General features: G+C 38.6%; 1 protein-coding gene across 20 annotated transcripts in view; it reads right to left on the bottom strand.

Moving 5' to 3' along the window:
- The window catches only part of DST (dystonin), a 308,980-nt gene that overhangs the window by 50,881 nt on the left and 238,565 nt on the right, over positions 1-19,534 (bottom strand). For all 20 annotated transcript variants that reach the window (XM_061989556.1, XM_061989537.1, XM_061989540.1 and 17 more), the window contains 10 exons: positions 19,000-19,170; positions 16,855-17,021; positions 14,462-14,621; positions 13,879-14,205; positions 13,623-13,707; positions 12,254-12,495; positions 11,050-11,256; positions 7,541-7,660; positions 7,260-7,367; positions 5,330-5,548 (listed from right to left, as the gene is read on the bottom strand). In XM_061989556.1, the coding sequence (XP_061845540.1) occupies positions 5,330-5,548; positions 7,260-7,367; positions 7,541-7,660; positions 11,050-11,256; positions 12,254-12,495; positions 13,623-13,707; positions 13,879-14,205; positions 14,462-14,621; positions 16,855-17,021; positions 19,000-19,170 (1,806 nt within the window). The remainder of the gene's footprint in view (positions 1-5,329; positions 5,549-7,259; positions 7,368-7,540; positions 7,661-11,049; positions 11,257-12,253; positions 12,496-13,622; positions 13,708-13,878; positions 14,206-14,461; positions 14,622-16,854; positions 17,022-18,999; positions 19,171-19,534) is intronic.

Here is a 19,534-nt window from a genome sequence, read left to right as displayed (position 1 = left end):
TACCTTGGTATAGTTGTCAGACTATTACCCATTATTAATTGTTCAGGTGAGCAGTGATGAAATTGCAACCAGAAGTCCAAGAGCAATCAAAGGAGTGTCTTGACTCCTTTAAGGTCAATGATGATGAGGATAGGGTTGAGTGTTTATGGGTAAGAGTCAGGGGGAAGGATAGTAAGGGGGATATCATGGTAGGAGTGTTATGGAACACCCAGCCAGTATGAGGAGGTAGATGAAATATTCTACAGGCAGCTGGGAAAACTCTCGGGGATCACTGGCCCTCATTCTCATGGGGGACTTCAATTTACCAGATATCCCTTGGGAATACAACCCGTCAGATTGAAGACAGCCCATGAGGTTCCTGAAGTGTTGGAAGAGAACTTCCTCATGTAGCTGGTGAGAGAGCCAATAAGGGAAGGTGCCTTGCTGAACCTCTTGTTTATGAACAGAGAAAGACTTGTGGGGAATGTGATGGTCAGAGGCCGCCTAGGGCATAGTGATCACGAAACGATTGCGTTCTCAGTCCTCAGAGAAGCAAGGTGAGGGATGAGCAGAACCTTAGATTTCCTGAGGGCAGACGTTGACATGTTTAGGAAGTTGGTTGCCAGTGTCCTTTGGGAGGGAGTTCTGAAGGAGCCCAGAAAGGCGGGACATTCTTCAAAAAGGAAAGCTTAAAGGTGAAGGAGTGAGCTGTTCCCATTTGCAAGAAAATGAGTCAGCATGGCAGAACATCCTTGAACATCCTGGCTGAACAGGGAGCTTCTGCTGGAGCTCATTAAAAGAGAGAGCTTATGACTTCTGGAAGAAGGCACAGGCAACTCTCAAAGACTACAAGGATGTTGTGAGGTTATGCAGGGAGAAAATCAGAAAGACCAAAGCACAACTAGAACTTAATTTGGCTGCTGCTGTAAAAGACAATAGGACAAATTTCTATAAATATGTTAGCAACAAAAGGAGGGCTAAAGGGAATCTTCATCCTTTAATGGACAAAGGAGGAAGCTTAGTGACCAAGGATGAGGAAAAACCTGAGGTACTTAATGCCTTCCTCACCCCAGTCTTCAGTAGTAAAGTCAGTTATTCTCCAGTTACCCAGCCCTGCTGAACTGGAAGACAAGGGCAGGGAAGAAACAGAATGAAGACCCCTTAGTCGATGGAGGACAGTGTATGACCTGTTGTTCCACCTCAACACATACAAGTGAATGGGGCCAGATGAGAACAACTCAAGGGTGCCGAGGAAGTTGGCAAATGTGCACCTCAGCTACAATAAGACAGAAGGGGGATCCTGGGAACTGGGCCTCAGTCTGACCTTGGTGCCAGGGAAGATTATGGAACAGATTATCCTGAGCACCATCATGAGGCACATACAGGATAACCAAGGGTTCAGACCCAGTCAACATGGCTTTATGAAAGGCATATCCTGCTTGACCAGTCTGATCTCCTTCTATGAGAAGGTGACCCACTTAGTGGATGAGGGAAAGGCTGCGAACATGCTACACCTGGACTTCAGTAAAGCCTTCAACACCATCTCCCACTGCATCCTCCTGAAGAAACTGGCTGCCCATGGCTTGGACAAACCTACTCTTTGTTGGATGGAAAACTGCCTGGATGGCCAGGGTCAGAGAGCTGTAGTGAATGGAGTTACATCCAGTTGGCAACTGATCACCAGTTGTGTTACCCAGGGCTCAGTGTTGGGGCCTCTTCTGTTTAACATTTTATCAGTAATCTGGATGAGGTGACTGAGTGCAACCTCAGTAAGTCTGTAGATGATATCAAGCTGAGCAGATGTGTAGACCTGCTTGAGGACAGGAAGGCTCTTCAGAGAGACCTGGACAGGTTGGATAAGACGGTCTAAGGCCAAGTGTATGATGTTCAACAAGGTCAAGTGCTGGGTCCTAAATTTAGGCCACAACAATCCCAGGCAATGCTACAGGCTTGGGGCAGAGTGACTGGAAAGCTGCCACACAGAAAAGGACCTGAGGATGCTGATCAATAGCAGGTGAACGTGAGCAGCAGTGTGCCCAGGTGGCCAAAAAGGCCAATGGCATCCTAGTTTGTATTAAGAATAGTGTGACCAGCAGGGCCAAGGAAGTGATTGTCCCCCTGTACTTGGCACTGGTGAGGCCACATCTCAAGTACTATGTTCAGTTCTGGGCCTCTCACTACAAGAAAGACATTATGGTGCTGGAGTGTGCCAGAGACGGGCAATGAAGCTGGTGAAGGGTCTGGAGAACAAGTCTTATGAGGAGCGGCTCAGGGAGCTGAGATTTAGTCTGGATATAAGGAGCTTGAGGGGAGATATGATCACTCTCTACAAATACCTGAAAAGGGGTTGTAGTGAGGTGGGGTCAGTCTCTTCTCCCAGGTAACAAGTCATAGGACAAGGGGAAACGGCCTCAAGTTGCACAAGGGGAGGTTTAGATTGGAAATTAGGAAAAGCTTCTTCACTGAGAGGGCTGTTAAATACTAGAACAGACTGACCAGGAAGGTGATAGAGTCACCATACCTGGAGATATTCAAAAGACAAGAGGGATTGAGGACAGGGTTTAGTGTTGAGCTTGGCAGTGTGAGGTGAGTGGTTAGACTTGATGATCTTAAAAGTCTTTTCCAACTGAAACAATACTATGATATGCTTGTAGGGCATATGATTACAGGTAAAATATAAGATGCCAATTATGCATGTGATGCTGGCAACAGGCACATTATATTTAACACATATAATAAGCAAAATGACAACAATATTCCAGACGTGCATAACACCATCACATACATACATTTCATGTTGACATTTGTCACCTGTCGCAAAGCCTTCCACTGAAGAACATCACAGAAAGAAGTACTGGCATTGCAAGAATATTAATTATCTTTGATTTAAGAGGAAAGGAAACTAGCACAAGGAAAGGTCAAAGAAATCAATGAAATGGACAAAGCTGCATCAGCAGATACCTATCAACCTAGTTTTGCAGTCTCTCTTTTGGCCACAAGACCATAACAGCATTATTCCTTAACTGACATCAAGTTTAACAAATAATAAGTAAATTACATCTGATCTCCCCTGTCTGATTCCTTTCATAATCCATCCCTACAGTAAGTCAAAACCTTGCAGAGGCTTATGGAAGTGAAAAGTCGCAAGGCATCTTCCAACTTGCCTAAGGATTTTGGTATTTGCACCCACAGACCTGACAAAAGGGAAAGGGTGTGTTCTGTGGGAGTAACCTCGTCCTTCCTTCCAGTTTTATCGATTTTCTCAGCTCATTCTTCCTTTTTCAGAAAAATCCCACTGTCCTGTGAGGCATTGTTCCTGTCAGTGCTGTGAACTCCATGCGTGCCTATCCCACAGCCCTTGTGTAGGAACATGAGGCACTTCCTCTGTTCTTCCCAGCTCAGACTTTGTTTAAATTGACAGACACAGAAAAGGGCCTAGATCAGTCTCAGTGTAAATAAACTCTCTTCTCTTCCTCTAGGGTCCTTCCCTTAAAAAGAAATGGCAATATTGGCTTGCTTATTTGCTTCTCCCCAGTAAGATGAGAAGATTGAAAAGACAGTGACCATGAGTCTCTGCAGCCCCAAAATGACACCACAGCAATGACAACTGAGAATGTAACTCTATTTGTATAACAACAAAAACATGGACCAGCAAAGTAGAGGAAAAGGTGAAACTAGGAAGAGTTTGAAAGCTTTTAGAAAATAATTTTGTTGATGTGTTGTTTTTGTGCACAAACAGATGATTTGACACAAGGCCCAAAAGTGATTATTTCTTGGTCCAAACCTTATGCTAGTGCTCTGCCCACAAATTATTTCAAATCGAACTGACTTTATGTTGCTCACATAGAATCAACTATGAATGCCATGACTTGCAACAAAGATAGACATGAGTAAATACATCAAAACATAAATATGAGTGAATATAGAAAACCTTTTCCTTTTTCTGTTTTTTTTTTCCAATAGAACAAGAAATTATTTGGTTTCTCCATGATCTACTATTGGGTAAACAATTCCAGTAAACAGTTCAGATCAAACTATGTGTTAAAACTGCCTGACATTAATCTTCTATTTAACAAACAAATCTCAGCTAATGGCATAGCTCAGGGAAAATGCAAAAATAGAAGCTCATCTGAAGGGCCTCTCATGCAAGCAGAATGATTAAAGTAGATGAGGAACAATCCTGTAAGTAAAGCAAGCATGACTTGGTTCACGATGACTAATCAAGACAGTTTGTAAAGCTCATGTTTTATAGTCAGTGTTAACAGAGCTTGTTTGTTCATTGTGGACATAAGAGGAAGACAAATGAGTGAACCCAGTGTTTACCAGTATGTAAGAGCGGCGCCTGCATCAACTGGTCTCAGAGTAAACATGACTTTGAAGCCTAGGTTCATCCTATCTAACTTGAGTCACTTAATTAAGGCAGTTAAAATGAAAAAAATCTAGTTAACCTGATGCTCAGTAGGGAGAGACAGGTTTAGTCAGTAGCAATATGGGCTTTGCATGTGCCAACACATGCAGGTTTTTAACCTTGGTGAGATACATCTGATTCCACAGGATACTAGTAGCCATATATAAAACATACTAGTTTTTATTCCAGCTGATTATTCTTCCATATATGAAAGCCCATATGGTGGTCAGTCTATAACACTGTTCACTCTGTTTTGTGATGTTATGCTAAACAATCATTTCTTTTAATTATTATGTAATAAATACGCTTGACATAAATGACTACAGGATTGTCTGGAACTCAAGCAATCAATTCTTGGTCCTCTAATGGTCCATCTTCCCGGCTCAGATAAGTTCACTTCCAGTGATATCAACGAAAGAAAACTCATTTTTTTTTACACATATTAATAGATGTGCATATTTGTATACAGGCTGTATACAGAGGCAGCATTTCACTTGCAGCATGCTGACAGCAGATAACCCAGTTCTTTAAAAACTCATGTTTTACCTTCTTTTCTTTCGTGATACAGTATCTCATGTCTGTTCTTTCTGTTCCTGGGTTTGGTTTGTTCTAATACTGACATTAATGTGTACTTGGACCTACACTTCTTAACTACTAGGTTTAGTGTGCTCAGTTCTCTCACTACAGTGTATTTTTCCCCTTTAGCCGTTTTCTATGCTTATACATTGCTTGCAACCTTCTCAATCTTGTTTGCATGAATGGTTTGGGAAAGAGTAGAGGTATGATTGAAAACCTACTTCTTTTGTATTATTTCAAATAACTTTTTTTCAACAGAAGTACAATTGTCTGGGTTCTCAGCATTTAACAGAGTACTTCTCAACTCTAAGCAGAATACCTCTTGGCTTTTGACACTTTGTTTTTCAAAACTAGCAAAATGCTTACCCTATGCTCTTCTTGTTGTTGCTTTAAAGTTTCGTATTCAAGGGCTGGTGCAGGTAGCTGAGAGATGATCATTTCCGTTTCAGTTAACCACGGCCAAAGCTCTTCATAAGTCTCCCAGAACTGGTTAACCAGGGACTGGGCCCGTTCCAGCTGGAGGTTTCTCTCAGAGTTCATTTGACAGACTGCATCATATTTCTTTAAGAGGTTTTCCATTTTTTTCTGTTTAAAAATATTAACAAAAACCAGCAATGTATCTTTTTTCCACGTGTCTGTTACCTTCATTTCTAAACAATCTTTGATAGTTACAGCACCAAATCACAAATAACCAAAACTTACTTTTGATAATGTTTCTACAATATCAGTGCTTAAGGTGGACAGGAGCCATATTGCAGTAGACAGGAAATTGGCAAAGTACTTAGCAATTAGAACATATTTAATGATATTCATATTTACAAATAACACTTTACTCATAAGACCTCCAGTCAAGCTGCAAATGATCTGACTGCAGACCTTAGCCTCACTGTCTTGCTGAAGATGATTATCTGTAGTGACACTTGGCAGAAACAGTCTTCCACAGCATTTCTGAATCAAAGCATCATGAGTAATACACAAAAATCTGATTGTTTGGAGTTGTTTTAAAAATCTGGCAGGACAACAGGGTATACTGTTGTGCTTGTAACTTACAAAACAGCAACAGAAACCACAAAACATTATTTTCCAGGTTTTATACATTAATTAACGAGGATGTGCTACAATCAATAACATGATAGAACTACAAGGTTTAAACGTTACTAGTCTCCCATATTTGGGCATGTGATAGGAAAAAGTAAGTATCAACTAGCTATATATCTTTCCTCTGGAAGACTGCCCATGTTATCATTTTTATGAAATATTACATGTGACAATGCACATAAATGCTAGTCTTGGAAAGAGGAGACATATAAGCAAGCCACTGAATGTGAAGTAAAGAATCTTTTTTGGCAGAACAAGCTACCCTTTCATTTGTTATGTCTTGCATGTAAATTAAGTATAGAGATGCTATCCAAAGGACAAAACGTAGCCTAACACACAGTTATACAGTATTTTTGACAAATATAAACATTTAATAGAGACTCACAGAAAACTGTTCACCCTTATGACTACAGTTTCATAGACAGAACATCTCATCTATTTTAAATCCACTTAAGAGCAAATCAAATCTATTCAGAGATCCTGCAGCAGAGTCCTATTAGTGAAGCACTTTCAAGAGCACTCATTGGAAGGCCTAAATTTACACAACAGCCTTTTTTCAGGGGGAAAAAACCAAAAAATCAAACCAAAACCAACTCAGCCCCAAAACTGACCCATTCATAAATGCCAAGAGGAAAAAAAAAAAAATTGTGTATATATATATATATATATATATATATATATACACAGCCCTACCATCAGGCTCTGTGTGTGTATAATAAACAGAAGCATAAGAATATCTTGGCAAGCAAGGTCTACATTGAAATTAGTAGAAACGAAAGTAAGATTCACACTGAGGTGCACAGCCATTGGATGTAGCACAGAAATACACATGCCCAGAGCGCCACTGACCCAAGAGAACTGGAAAAGGGAAAGGCCCTGATTCCATACACGCCATCTCAAATGACTCATACCTATTCACTCAACTGTCCATTCGCTAAAATACTATTTATCATGGATGAAGATGACAAATGTGACTCCAAATTAGTGTCAAGCAATGAAGCAAGTACACAATGTTTGCTCTTTGAACATCCTGAAGGAAGAAGACTGATAAACAACAGCATTTCTTCTAGTATTACATCCTCAGACTAGTGGCTGTAATGAATGCTTTTTCATTAGTATTTTCAAAAAGACACTACAGGAATCCTTCTACTTCTGTATTGTCTGACTAACACTGTAGTTGTGATTTAAGGAACTTTACCTTCATGGTCTGCTTCTCCTCTTCAGTACACGTCTTCATAATTTTATCCCCAGATTTAACAAGTTCATCTATAGTATCTTTGTGCCTCAAAATCTCCATGGTAAAAGCCTTGAAACACAATAGAGCTTGGTCAGGACAGAAAAAAAAGGAGTATGTACAGTAAAAACTATTTTTGAAGTGCATTATGATGGACTGAAAATTAAATCATGCCAGTACATTTTCTAGATGGAGAGTGTGCTGGTCAATAATTAACACGACAGTTGGAAATGCATTTCTTTTACCTTTTGAACTTGTAGTTGAGCCGTGGTCTGGTCTTGCTCAAGTCTAATATCACCCAGAGACATCAGTTTCTTTTCTGTTTCTGCGATCCAGGCAAATTCAGCATCAGCTGCTTGATCAAACTAAATGAGGGAGACATGAATCAATTCAGCAGTTCCATAGACATGAATGTATAATAACTGTTTCAAAAAATTTAAAGATTGAAGAGCTTGCTTTTCAATTGTTAGAAAGACAGCGGCTCACTTTCCATAAAAGGTTTTTATATACATTAAATACAAAGCTCAAAATGTTTCTGAGGGATTGTAATACAAGCAGCTTAATACACAGGTGTGACAAAAAACCAGAAGCAAATACATTTCTCCAAAGCCTACAGCTCTCTAATAGACGTAAGAGAATGAAAAGGGTTACGATTTCAGAGTTTTAACTAGGCTGTTTAATTTCATTTTATTCTACTTTCATAGCTGTTTGATGTTATCTTTCTAATCTTAAGAGATGCTTTGGTATTAAAGGATAAACAGGCACAACAATCACAAAACTAACCTCACTAAATTCAGAGAAGACAGGACTTAATCCAAAACTAGAACTTGGATTAAATGCAAGAATTCTTTAGGGATTTTGAGTGTATCTAGTCCTTTTCCTGAAGGATTAACTTTTGACTAACATTAGTCAACACTTAAATGTTTCAGAAATTACCACAAAGCACTAAAGTAATGAGAGGATTTAAGGGATCTGTTTCTTACTAATCTGTGAAGGAGAGTATGTGATCCTGAAAAGAAATATGTAGGGATCTAATTCTTCTGAAAGTAAGACTAAATTTCTAAAAGAATCATACATTCTCTCTTCAGCCCAAATTTATAGTTATATAAAGGCACACACGTTGCACTACTGAATGGGGGCAGCTTTGAGCTTAAGCTGTAGAGAAATATTACATGGGGTGATCAGATGCACAAAACAATAATCACAGAAACTATCAATGACTTTATTTATTTATTATCTATTTACTGCAAACTCTTGCCCCTGTTGCAATTAGTTGAGCATTAATATGGCTCTAAATTATTGTCAAAGTCTATCAAGATGCTTTAGGTCAGAACCTGCTACTTGTATTGTTGATACCAAACTTTCCTCAAAAGTATCTTTATGATAACTCTCAGTCCCTCTTGTCTTTTAAATCTGCTGGTCTGTGCCTTTATGGCTGTAGACCATGACAGCCCTGCTCCTGTAACATAGCTGGAGTTCACTTTAGCCACTAAATTAGTCCTGTCTTAATGGTGAGTCACACAAAAACAGAAGCAGCAGTTCTGAGACTTTATTCTTTATGAGTCAATCTTCTTCAGCCTTTATAATTTGTTACATGATAAAGAACACAAACATTTTCACTCTATGTCATATCTCATTTAAAGTAACAGAAAGTCAGTTTTTCCCTACATATTGTGACTTCCTAATAGAAAGGTAAGTTCTGAAACAATCAGTACTGTAAACAGTAGCACAGTGCACATGCACCAGTGGTAGCTAAATCCTGGTTTTAGAAACTGCAGTTCACACCCAAGCTCTTCAGAAGCCCATCTCTTTGTGACGCAGATGAAGGAAACAAAAAAGATAACCTCAAATGAGTTAGATGTATGAATTAACTGCAATGTGACTTCCTGATACCAAATATCCGTGAGTATGTAAGTAGTATCGAGCAAATGCTTAATGGAAATAACAACACCAAAGCACGGCAGTGAAACTCTCGGGTTATATAGATTATAGCTGTTATGTAGCATCAAGGAAGGATAGGATGCTAAGCTCCATTTGCTGATGGTATATGATTTCAAATTTGTGATGTCTGAATACAACATTAAGGAATAAAAAGCAAAAAATTGGTACTCTGCATCCAAAATGTGAAGTCTTCCCATTATGCATGACAATTATTTACACTTACTCCTTCATACAGCTCACTGCATTTCTCACCTTGGCCCAGTACTGTCTAGTACAGATCTCACACTACTCTCACTCACTAAAAAACTCATCAGCTTTCATTTTTGAGGATTTGGTTAATGAGACAAGATAGCATTCACACAGCATTCATTAAAAAGAAACATGAAGTTATTTTTAACCTCAGTTACAAGGAGATCCAAGTTACTGCCAGTCTCTTTTAATTGGCTTTCAGTAAACTTCGAAAATATCACACGTGGTCTCTCCTTGTCCCATTACAACTGTTTACGGGTACTATTAGCAGAAACAGAAATCATAGAATCATAGAATGGTAGGGGTTGGAAGGGACCTTTAGAGATCATCTAGTCCAACCCCCCTGCAGAAGCAGGTTCACCTAGATCAGGTTGCATAGGAACATGTCCAGGCGGGTCTTGAAGACCTCCAAGGAAGGAGACTCCACAACCCCTCTGGGCAGCCTGTGCCACTGCTCTGTCACCTGAACAGTGAAATAGTTTTTTCTTATGTTTAAGTGGAACTTTTTGTATTCCAGCTTCATCCCATTACCTGTTGTCCTGTTGCTAGCTACTACAGAAAAAAGGGATGTCCCAACCTCCTGACACCCACCCTTTAGATATTTATGAATGTTAATAAGATTTCCCCTCAATCTCCTCTTCTTCAGACTAAACAGCCCCAGTTCCCACAGTCTTTCCTCATATGAAAGATGTTCCAGTCCCCTGATCATCTTGGTGGCCCTGTGCTGGACTCTCTCCAGCACTTCCCTGTCCCTCTTGAGCTGAGGAGTCCAGAACCGGACACAGGACTCCAGATGAGGCCTCACCAGGGCAGAGTAGAGGGGAAGAAGAATCTCCCTTGACCTGCTGGTCACACTCTTCTTGATCCAATTGCTGTACCAATCTCCACCAATGTTTTTTATGCCTGAACTGTAAACAGACACTGGAAAATTGCGTTTCTATGATATATTTATAACCAAACTTAAATATGGACTATTTAGTAATGAAATTAGAATGCCAGTTCTCAAAGTGTACCTATAAATATGTGTACCTATATGTATGTGTACCTCTGTGCATGAAGAGATACTGCCACATATTAAATAACTCAATTTTTGAGCCCCAAAAAGAAAAGCATTGCAGGTATGAATAAAAGCACTTGCTATCTGAATGATCCACTGCAGCTTGAACAAGATGATCCAGTTTTTAATTTTGGAAAAGTACAGAGGAGCCAGACAATCAGTTGATAATAAAGGTGGGGCAACTCTAGCAACTTCCATGTTGTATCCAATAAAATTGGCTGAGGATCTGGCCTGTACTTTACTTAATACAACATGGTCTACAAGAGACATTCGGTTCTTACTTTAGCCAACTGTCACTTAAGGAGCCACAGAATAGGCATAGCAATTTTAGTTACAAGACTGATGTTTAGCTGAGTGCTGGCATTCGTATCTTAACAGTGGAGTCCCATTTCATTCAGATAGACCTTCTGGTGCTCAACAAACTTTTGGAAACATTATTAAAGAACATCTTTTGTTCAGGTACATGTAGCCAGAGATAATTATTGTCCAAAGAACAGTCTTCAGTACCTGCTGGGATCTCAGGATGGCAGCATCAATCTCATCCACCTTCTGAGAGATTGTGTCACTCACTAATCTGTAACGTTCATTGTCCTCCGTTAACATTTTATCAAGCCCCTCTCTGGCCCTCCATGGCACCAGCTCCAGGAAGGCACTGCCAACTTCATTCAGAGTATCCAATAAGCCTCTGTTGTTCTTTGCTTCTTTTTTCAGCTCCTGAAAAAGGCCATTTAAATGTCAACATGCCAGCATATAAGCTGAACACACAAAGCTTGCACGTATTTTTTCATTCTTTCAGATACTCCACGAGAACTAAAATGTTTCCCATGCAAACCAAAGGGATAAATTAGCACATTTATTTTCAGCTCAGTTATGTTAGCGTTTTGATACTCTAAGCTGTTTGACAGAAAAGTGAGTGATTCTTGAAGAGAATTTTCTACAGAATAGCTCTTAAATATATTTCTTCAGTCTGAAACTCTGCAATTTTTAAGAGTTGCTAAAGTAAGTACTTAATGAAGCAATCAAAGAAAATAAAATAATCTATGTTCTTTGCAACCTGTAACTCCATAAGGAGCTAAATCAACAGTGAAAACCGATGAAAACAATAAAGCAAAATCAAATTCAATTGATTTCTCAAGTGAGCAATGACTATAGATTACATTCCAAACAAGTCACCAAACAATGCTTCAGGAATGAGTTTTTACTTGTACAGAAACCCACACGGCTGTTTCATTTCTTTCTATATATATGAGAAATTTAATGCAGTGATACCTTTTCTAGCTTCTCCTCCTCATTTTCCGTAACATCCAGTTTAAACATTTTTTCTTTTGAAATAAATATCATTAAAAAGATCAGTAATAAGTTTTAAATGTTGACTCTTTTTACATGTTACAGGATTTTATACCTGTCACAACTAAATACCAAAACAACTTTGTTTGGTAACTTGAGTTTTTGCCGAGAATGGGTAGCTTCTTGAATAAAAAGGAAAAGTTGTGCTTCTCTTGTCCTAAAAAAACCCCTCAGACCAGTTTCATATGTGATTATAATAGATGACTCTGGAAAGTGAATTTGATTCTTAACTACTGTTACATTTAGTCAAATGATCCGATGACAAAATTAGTTATTCACAAAACAACTTCAAGCCAAACTTAAGTGAACACAAAACCTAGCTGAATCACACAGCAATAAATAGTTCAAAGGTTCTAAAACTTACTTTTTGTCTTTCTTGTACTTGGCTCAGTTCTTCGCCCTTTGCTACTTGAGTTTCATATGAGAGCAACTCCACCTCAACTTCATCAAGCCATTTGCAGAGTTTCTCGTGAGTTGAGTAGAGCTGACCTGCAAGCTGCAGAGCTTGCTCTAAGGTCTTGGATACATCAGAACTCAATTTGGTAATGTCTTTGTACCTTGCTTTAATGCCTTCCAGTTTATCTTGAATTATTACAACTTCATCACCTAAAATACCAGAAGGATGTTATTTCCTATGATCAAAAATATTTAAAAGCAAAAAAAAAACCCCCAAACCCTCCAAAATGAAATCCCAAATACTGTCTACTACAGAAAGCTCAGTGTTTAATTTATAAAATAACCCAAACAAAATCACCAGGTCGATTCTCAACTATCCTAAATTATCCTACTATCACTAAAGTCCACAAAGCTACAAAGTTTACCTCAGCTCAAGAGCTGCCCTTCTGTCTTTTTGCTGCTTTCTTAAACTTTTAGAAAGTAAACTGCTTTACTAAACTTTTAGAAATGTTCTTTAAAAAAAATCCACCCTTACATTCACAAGACAAAAAATCAAATAAACTATAAAAGGGTTACTATAAATATGAAGGGGAAAAAAAAATCACCAAAATACTAACTAGATTTTCAATTACAGTAATATTTGACATCACTGTACACTCTCATTACTATCTGAAACACAACTCAGAAGGCTAATAAATGAAATTTATTAGCGTATTTTAAGATTTCATTGTAGACTATGCATAATGTCTAAGTTTGGAAGAGAGAAGGATATCCCCCCATCCTCAACCATATGTCTGTCTTAAAAAGAGTTCAAGAACTTTCTAAGTACTGGAAAATTCGGACAGATGTTGATGTACAGAACAGATACGTTGTGTACAAGTGGAATGCAACTTTTCCCACAGTATTAGCTCCAACGGATGAAGCTTTCCTCTTGCAGCAAAAGGTAGTGTAATATCTTGTTCATCTGTGGATGCCTGCAGGGAAATGACTGCATCCCCTGCCAAACAGCCCTCCATTATGAGTAATGTCCATAACTTGCTATTAGGAATGGAATGTAGGTTCACTAAAATATTTTTCCACTAAAAATAATAAAGGATTCAAGGGTCAAATTCTCTACAGGCAAAAAGGACTTTTGCTCACTTACATTAACAGTAAAACTGGCCCAAAACCATAATCTATCTTGACCTGAAACCTTTACTAAAATAAAGAAACAGCTACGGCTGCTTTAACCAGCAAATACGGACTAATATTTCCAAGTTCTGCTTTAGTTTTCTCATAAGCACTTACAAGCACAAGAAAAAAAGCTTGACAACTCATAGTTTTATAGAAGCTCTCACCTGTTGTTTGCTTGAGAAGCTCTAAGCCATTTTGTATAGCCAAATCAACATTTTGTTTCCTAAGAAGAATTTCCTCTTGAAGATCCTAAGAGAAAAGTTCATTTGTATCAGCACAGACATAACAAACTAGATTATTTTTATTTGGAATAAGCATATTGCCATTTGAAACAAAATATATTAATGAAAAACAATGAAGTATGGAAACAAATAAAAAATTAAAATGAATCAAATAATAAATGAAGAGAAATGAAAATACCAGTAGTTCAGAGTGCTGTTTCTCAAGCAATTCGGTGTTGCAGTCTTGGACTGACAATTTGCTCAGTTTATCATGGACTTCGTTCAGCCAGTTCATCAATTCAACTTCATCCTCCCCAAAAATCTGGGCATTGCTGTAAGCTTGCTGGAGAAGTTCAGATCTGCTGTTGCTCTTCTCTTGAACCTCAATGTATCGGGCCTGAGAAGAATCTAGTTTTTCCTGCACCATATCTTTATCTTCCCTGGAGCTCATAGTCTTTAGAGACTGACCAATGCTAATGGCATGATGTAAACTCTTACTGTGAGCTACGACATCATCTTCTAGGGCCTATATTTTTTTTAAATAATGAAGAATAATGGAAAAGAAAATCAGAAAAACATAAAAAAAATGTAAGTGGAACTCAATGAAAACTGAAGTGAAAATGACATATTGCCAACACAAATATAATAACTCAAATTACAGCAAAAAAAAAAGAAATCAGTATGGTAAAATCTAGGTACACTCCAACAGCTTTGTCTTATGTTGTACTTCTCAGAAGTGTCTAAAAAGAATGACACGAGCAAGTGTGTGGTTTGTATCTTACTTTGTGCTGAGAAATTTGCTGCTGCAGTTTGGAGGCCTGTGTCCCAATGGGTTCTGCATTCGCAAGCCTCTTCTCTGTGGCAGTCAGCCACTCCACCAGTGGCTCCAGAGCTTCATGGAACTGCTGCGCCACCACCGAGATGCCTTCCAACTGACGGTTCCTACCAACCCACCACGAGAAAAGTTTTTTTTTGTCATGAAGGACTTGTGAAATCATTAAAAAAAACAACCACAAAAAAGCCACCACTTTGAATTTTTTGCAAGAAAAAGAAATAATTCTGTTTTCTTGTAGGAACCAGTCATCAATGAAATAGAAATATGGTCAGAATACTCAATGAAAACCAAGGTAAAGTAAAAATCAAGTCTTTTTTTTAAATAAAAAATCCACCTCCAAAGCTGTTTGAAACTTTTAGCAAGTTTTGCAAATAAAAAGAGCATCCCTTTATTCATATACATTGTATGCCTATCATATATATATATATACACACACACACACGTCATATACAAAAACAACCTAACACTCAAATTCACCAGAACACGGTTTGCACTCAGTTAGGATAGTTCTCAAGGTTCTAGCTGTCTTTAGGCATGAAGTTACATTCCCTTGACTATTATACATGTTTCAAAATTAGGCAAAGGCTTTACTGAACCAGAACACATCGTCACAGTTCCTCAGCACTGTAAAATATATTTAAACATTTGTTCACTGATGTGAACAGAACTATTTGGCTCTACTTTTTCATCTCTTGTTCTGGATAAAAGCACTCAATGAAGTTGGTGAGACAACATTAATAAAGCATGGAGACTTGACCTCCAAAGTAAAAAAGCAGTATATAAAATCTTTTCCAGATTATTTCACTATTACATTTCAGAGAAGGCTCTTGATTACAGGAAGGGTAAAACCACCACTTAAAAAGTTTCATTCATGTAGACTTCCAAGAGAGCTTTGCCCTACGTGAAAAATATCACAATATTGTCTTTCAGATGGGAATCTCATTCCAGGTAAAAGATATGCTTATACATGCTTCCCAAGACTTATAAACAAGGTACCCTTGACACACGTAGCAACAGAACATCCAGTGAAGTACTCTACATAGTTTTCAAAATCATCCTCAAATCTCCATTTCTACAGCCCAGCCAAAGAAAAATTAAGATGAGCCTAATAAATGGCTTGGGAAAGAGTTGCAATTTGATTTCTAATTAAGTATCACCAGACTTGAAGAATAACATTAAACATGACACTAACATTTAGCCCAGCTAATGAGTCAGATTCCTTCAATTAAAAAAAAAAAAAAGAAAGAAGGAAATAATAGTCTATTAGTGGTTGACTCTACTAATTAATTAATTGTATTATTAGTATGAGGTAACAAAAGAGGTTCAGAGTAAAGGAACTAAAGAGAACCTACCAAGAAGGTAGAGAGATAACAGAGGTGAGTTCAATGCTATTCTAAGTGCTCAAATCTCAACACATCCATTTGTGCTTCACTGTAAAGCTTCACTGTTCACTTGAATTCCAACTTTCCAAGTCCTCTTCTCAATCCCCTTCTCCAGGCCACCTCTTATGCGTACTCTTCTCCTCTCAACTCTGAACAAGGTTGCCTTTTTTCAAATCCTCACCCAGAAAACACACTCAGCAAACATTTCAACACTATTTTCTTCAAAGATCTTTACAGTTCATTAACTTCTCAGATATTTTATAGGTTGACAACAGCACATAAATCTAAACATGTGTATACACAGACATTGTGTACATGACTTTGGGTTCTAGTTAGTTTGGGTTTTACAACATGGATTGTACTGCAATGTCAATGATACAATGTTTTCTATGTTGGTAGAATATCCCTACATACTTTGATGGTCCTTTTTCTTCTTGAGAACTAAGGGGGCTCAGCACCTTGCACAAGTGCATAAGCAACTGACAGTATGAGGATCTTTAAGTAGTAGAAACTAGTCATATGGATGATAAAAAACAGAAAAAGGGAAGAAGAGTTGACTGCCTCCTTTTTGTGGTAGCATGTCAGGATTTTCAACATCATTGCTATTCCTTAAGAATAAAATTTGCACTTGATTCTATGTAAGATAGGTTCTGGCATCAAGTAACTTGCATTCTAGTGAACTAACAGAGATTAAATATTCAGAAGATTCGCATGCAGTTAATCCTAGCAGATTGTGGCATCTTGAACAGAATAAAAGCTTTTTTAAAAAGTTCAGATCAAGTCACTTTTCTCCACTTCTCCTTCAGAAGACCTATCATATCACCATCAAGACACAATAACGTAGTGTAATAACAACAGTACTTAGAAGATTTCACACTACAGAGTTCCATATGCTGCTTCTAATCATCTATCACACGCTATGTCTATAGTTTTCAAATCTATGAAAGAATTTGAATACCTGGTTTCAGCTTTACTGAGCAATGCATCCCATCGACTATCCAGGAGACTCAACTGAGTCAAGATTTTCACTCTATCGGCAGGCTCTGCTGACTCTGCAATTTTCTCCCCTTCACGCTTGATTACCTCAACGGTAGGCTTGCGGTCATCCAGCAACCTCTGGAGAAGCTACAGAGAAAGCAATTAGGCACAAGTTATTAAAAAATATTGTCATAAGACAGCACAAAAACAGATGGAACTAGACTTTCTGAAAATCTGTTAAAGCAAAAGAAGAAAAAGCAATGCCAATATTGTGATAAAAGCCTGAATAATGCTCATCAAAAAGAGAAACACAGACACACCACATCAACTCAACTCCCAGACACAATGCTCCTGTTAGTTTCTCAATTGTTTTGCTATGGAGGGACAGGCACCTTTTAGAGTCTAGCACAGGGCCACCAAGATGTTCAGGGGACTGGAGCATCTTCCTTATGAGGAAAGGCTGTGGGATCTGGTGCTGTTCAGTCTGGAGAAGCAGAGACTGAGGGGAGATGTCATTAATACTTACCTGTATTTAAAAGGTGGATATCAAGGGGATGGGGCAACACTTTTTTCTGTTGTGTCCAGTAATAGGACTAGGGGTAATGGACAAAAGTTGGAACATAAAAAGTGTTGTAGGCGTCCTAAAGATCTCAGGTTGTAACGCTAGAGGTGGAGGGCACAGAAGAGGTGGGCACAGGGTGGAGTGAAAGGAGGTGCTTGTGTTAGCAGATAAAAATGCATGGTGTAAACAGTTAGTTGGAATAAAGTGTCACCCATACTGAGTATGCAGTGATCTTGTCCCCTCAGCGGGGGTGGGCTGAGTGGTCCATGTGGGCAGCCTGGTGATGTTGCTGGTTGCGGCAACAAAAAAGTCCCACTTAAACTTAAGGAAAAACTTCTTTACTGTAAGGATGAGGGAGCCCTGCCACAGGCTGCCCAGGGAGAGCGTGGAGTCTCCTTCTCTGGAGGTTTCCAAACCCACCTGGACATGTTCCTGTACAATCTGATCTAGGCAGATCTGCTTGAGCAAGGGGGTTGGACTAGATGATCTTTAGAAGTCCCTTCCAACACTACCATTCTGTGATTCTGTGAACATCAGTTTCACCAAGTCCAACCTGCTGGGTTTCTATGGGATAAAGATGTGTGGCAGCCCAAAGAGCAAACATATAGAGGAAAAAGTCCTATTTAATACCATTAAGGGTATAACAAGCTATTAAGAGTATTTGATACACTTTATGGGAAAATTTTTGAGAAAGCTGGCATATTTTTCTAGATTTGGTAACGCAAACATTATCGACATATAGAGAGGTAAGAAAATAGATTTAGTATGATCAGCTCATCATTTGTTTGAGATACAACTGAGTTCACTGATCTAGTCCAGTACACTAACTTCTCTGTGAAGAATAAAATACACCTCTCTCTACAATCCTCTCTTCCTACATTCTCTAATTGCCTTTGTTAACATTGACATTTTGCCCTTGTAGATATCCCCAAATGACAATCTGTATCGACCATAACTTTAAATTAAATATGTGGGTGACAGTGGACCACACAGCCCAACTGCATGGATTGTGTTTCATGAACTACATTACAGTTCTTTTTTCTAGAATCATTATGAAAATTTGCAGAAGTTGACAATGCTGACAGTACTTCTACATTAGCAAAAGTCATTTCCCAACAGCATTCCAACTAATTACCAACAACAATCAGATCACAATCAGGATCAAGAGCTAAGTATTTAAGTCCATAATCTGCAACATTACCTTGGAATTATTACAATGAAAAATCAGTAGTTTTATTTCCTACTCTCCAAATGGCTGAACACCAGATTTTATGCTTTCTCTTTTTCCAATGGACCTTTAACAATCCTTTCCAGAGAGTGTTAATAATTCTACCCAGACCTCAGATTGCACAGTGTCACTCTTTGTCTTATGTCCCAGAAGATGAGCACTTCTCCCAACTCTGGACAGATTCCTAAGTATCCAACAGATGTCTGCTTAAAATACCTCAGCATACTTCAGTGTAATATAATACACTCAAACAGATTTTATGCTTTTCCAAAGACTGGGAATTTACCCTTATTGATCCAATGGAAGAAGAGATATTCTGAACATATTTCACTTACTTTCTGCTCTTGTATTTGGGCCTTCACAACTTTGAATTCAGCAGATGGTGGTTTTTGATTAGCCACAAGATCTTCTGTATCAATGAGCCAGCTAAGCAGAGATTCAAGGGCATCCTGAAATCTCCCACAGTGAAGAAGGGCTTCCTGCAACTGTGCAGCACGCTGGGCAACCTGAAAAAGAAGTAGACGATCAGACTGCACTCAGATTTGTTGAGGTTTTTTTATTTTTGTGAACTAAGTAGCCAAAACCTGTAGTCTCTTGGGGCTACAGATATCCCAACTGGTCCAGTAGTTCCTTACAAAAGACACTCCTATTTTATATAGCTACAGTACTATGAAGTATTGTGACAGGATGTTTGTGTTCCAGATGGTCTTTATTTTCCTGATAAGAAAGACCAAGCGAGGAACCCAAAGTAGCAACTCTGAACAAAGGGCAGTAATCCCATCAAAGGGAAGAAGAAATAGGAAAGGACAAGACAAACAGGTGAATCACAGGTGTCTGTGGTTCTGCTGCATCACTCCTCCAGGAAGAGAG

This window comes from Colius striatus, chromosome 2, assembly GCF_028858725.1.
Source record: "Colius striatus isolate bColStr4 chromosome 2, bColStr4.1.hap1, whole genome shotgun sequence".
NCBI lineage: Eukaryota > Metazoa > Chordata > Aves > Coliiformes > Coliidae > Colius > Colius striatus.
This window is presented reverse-complemented; position numbering and strand designations above follow the sequence as displayed.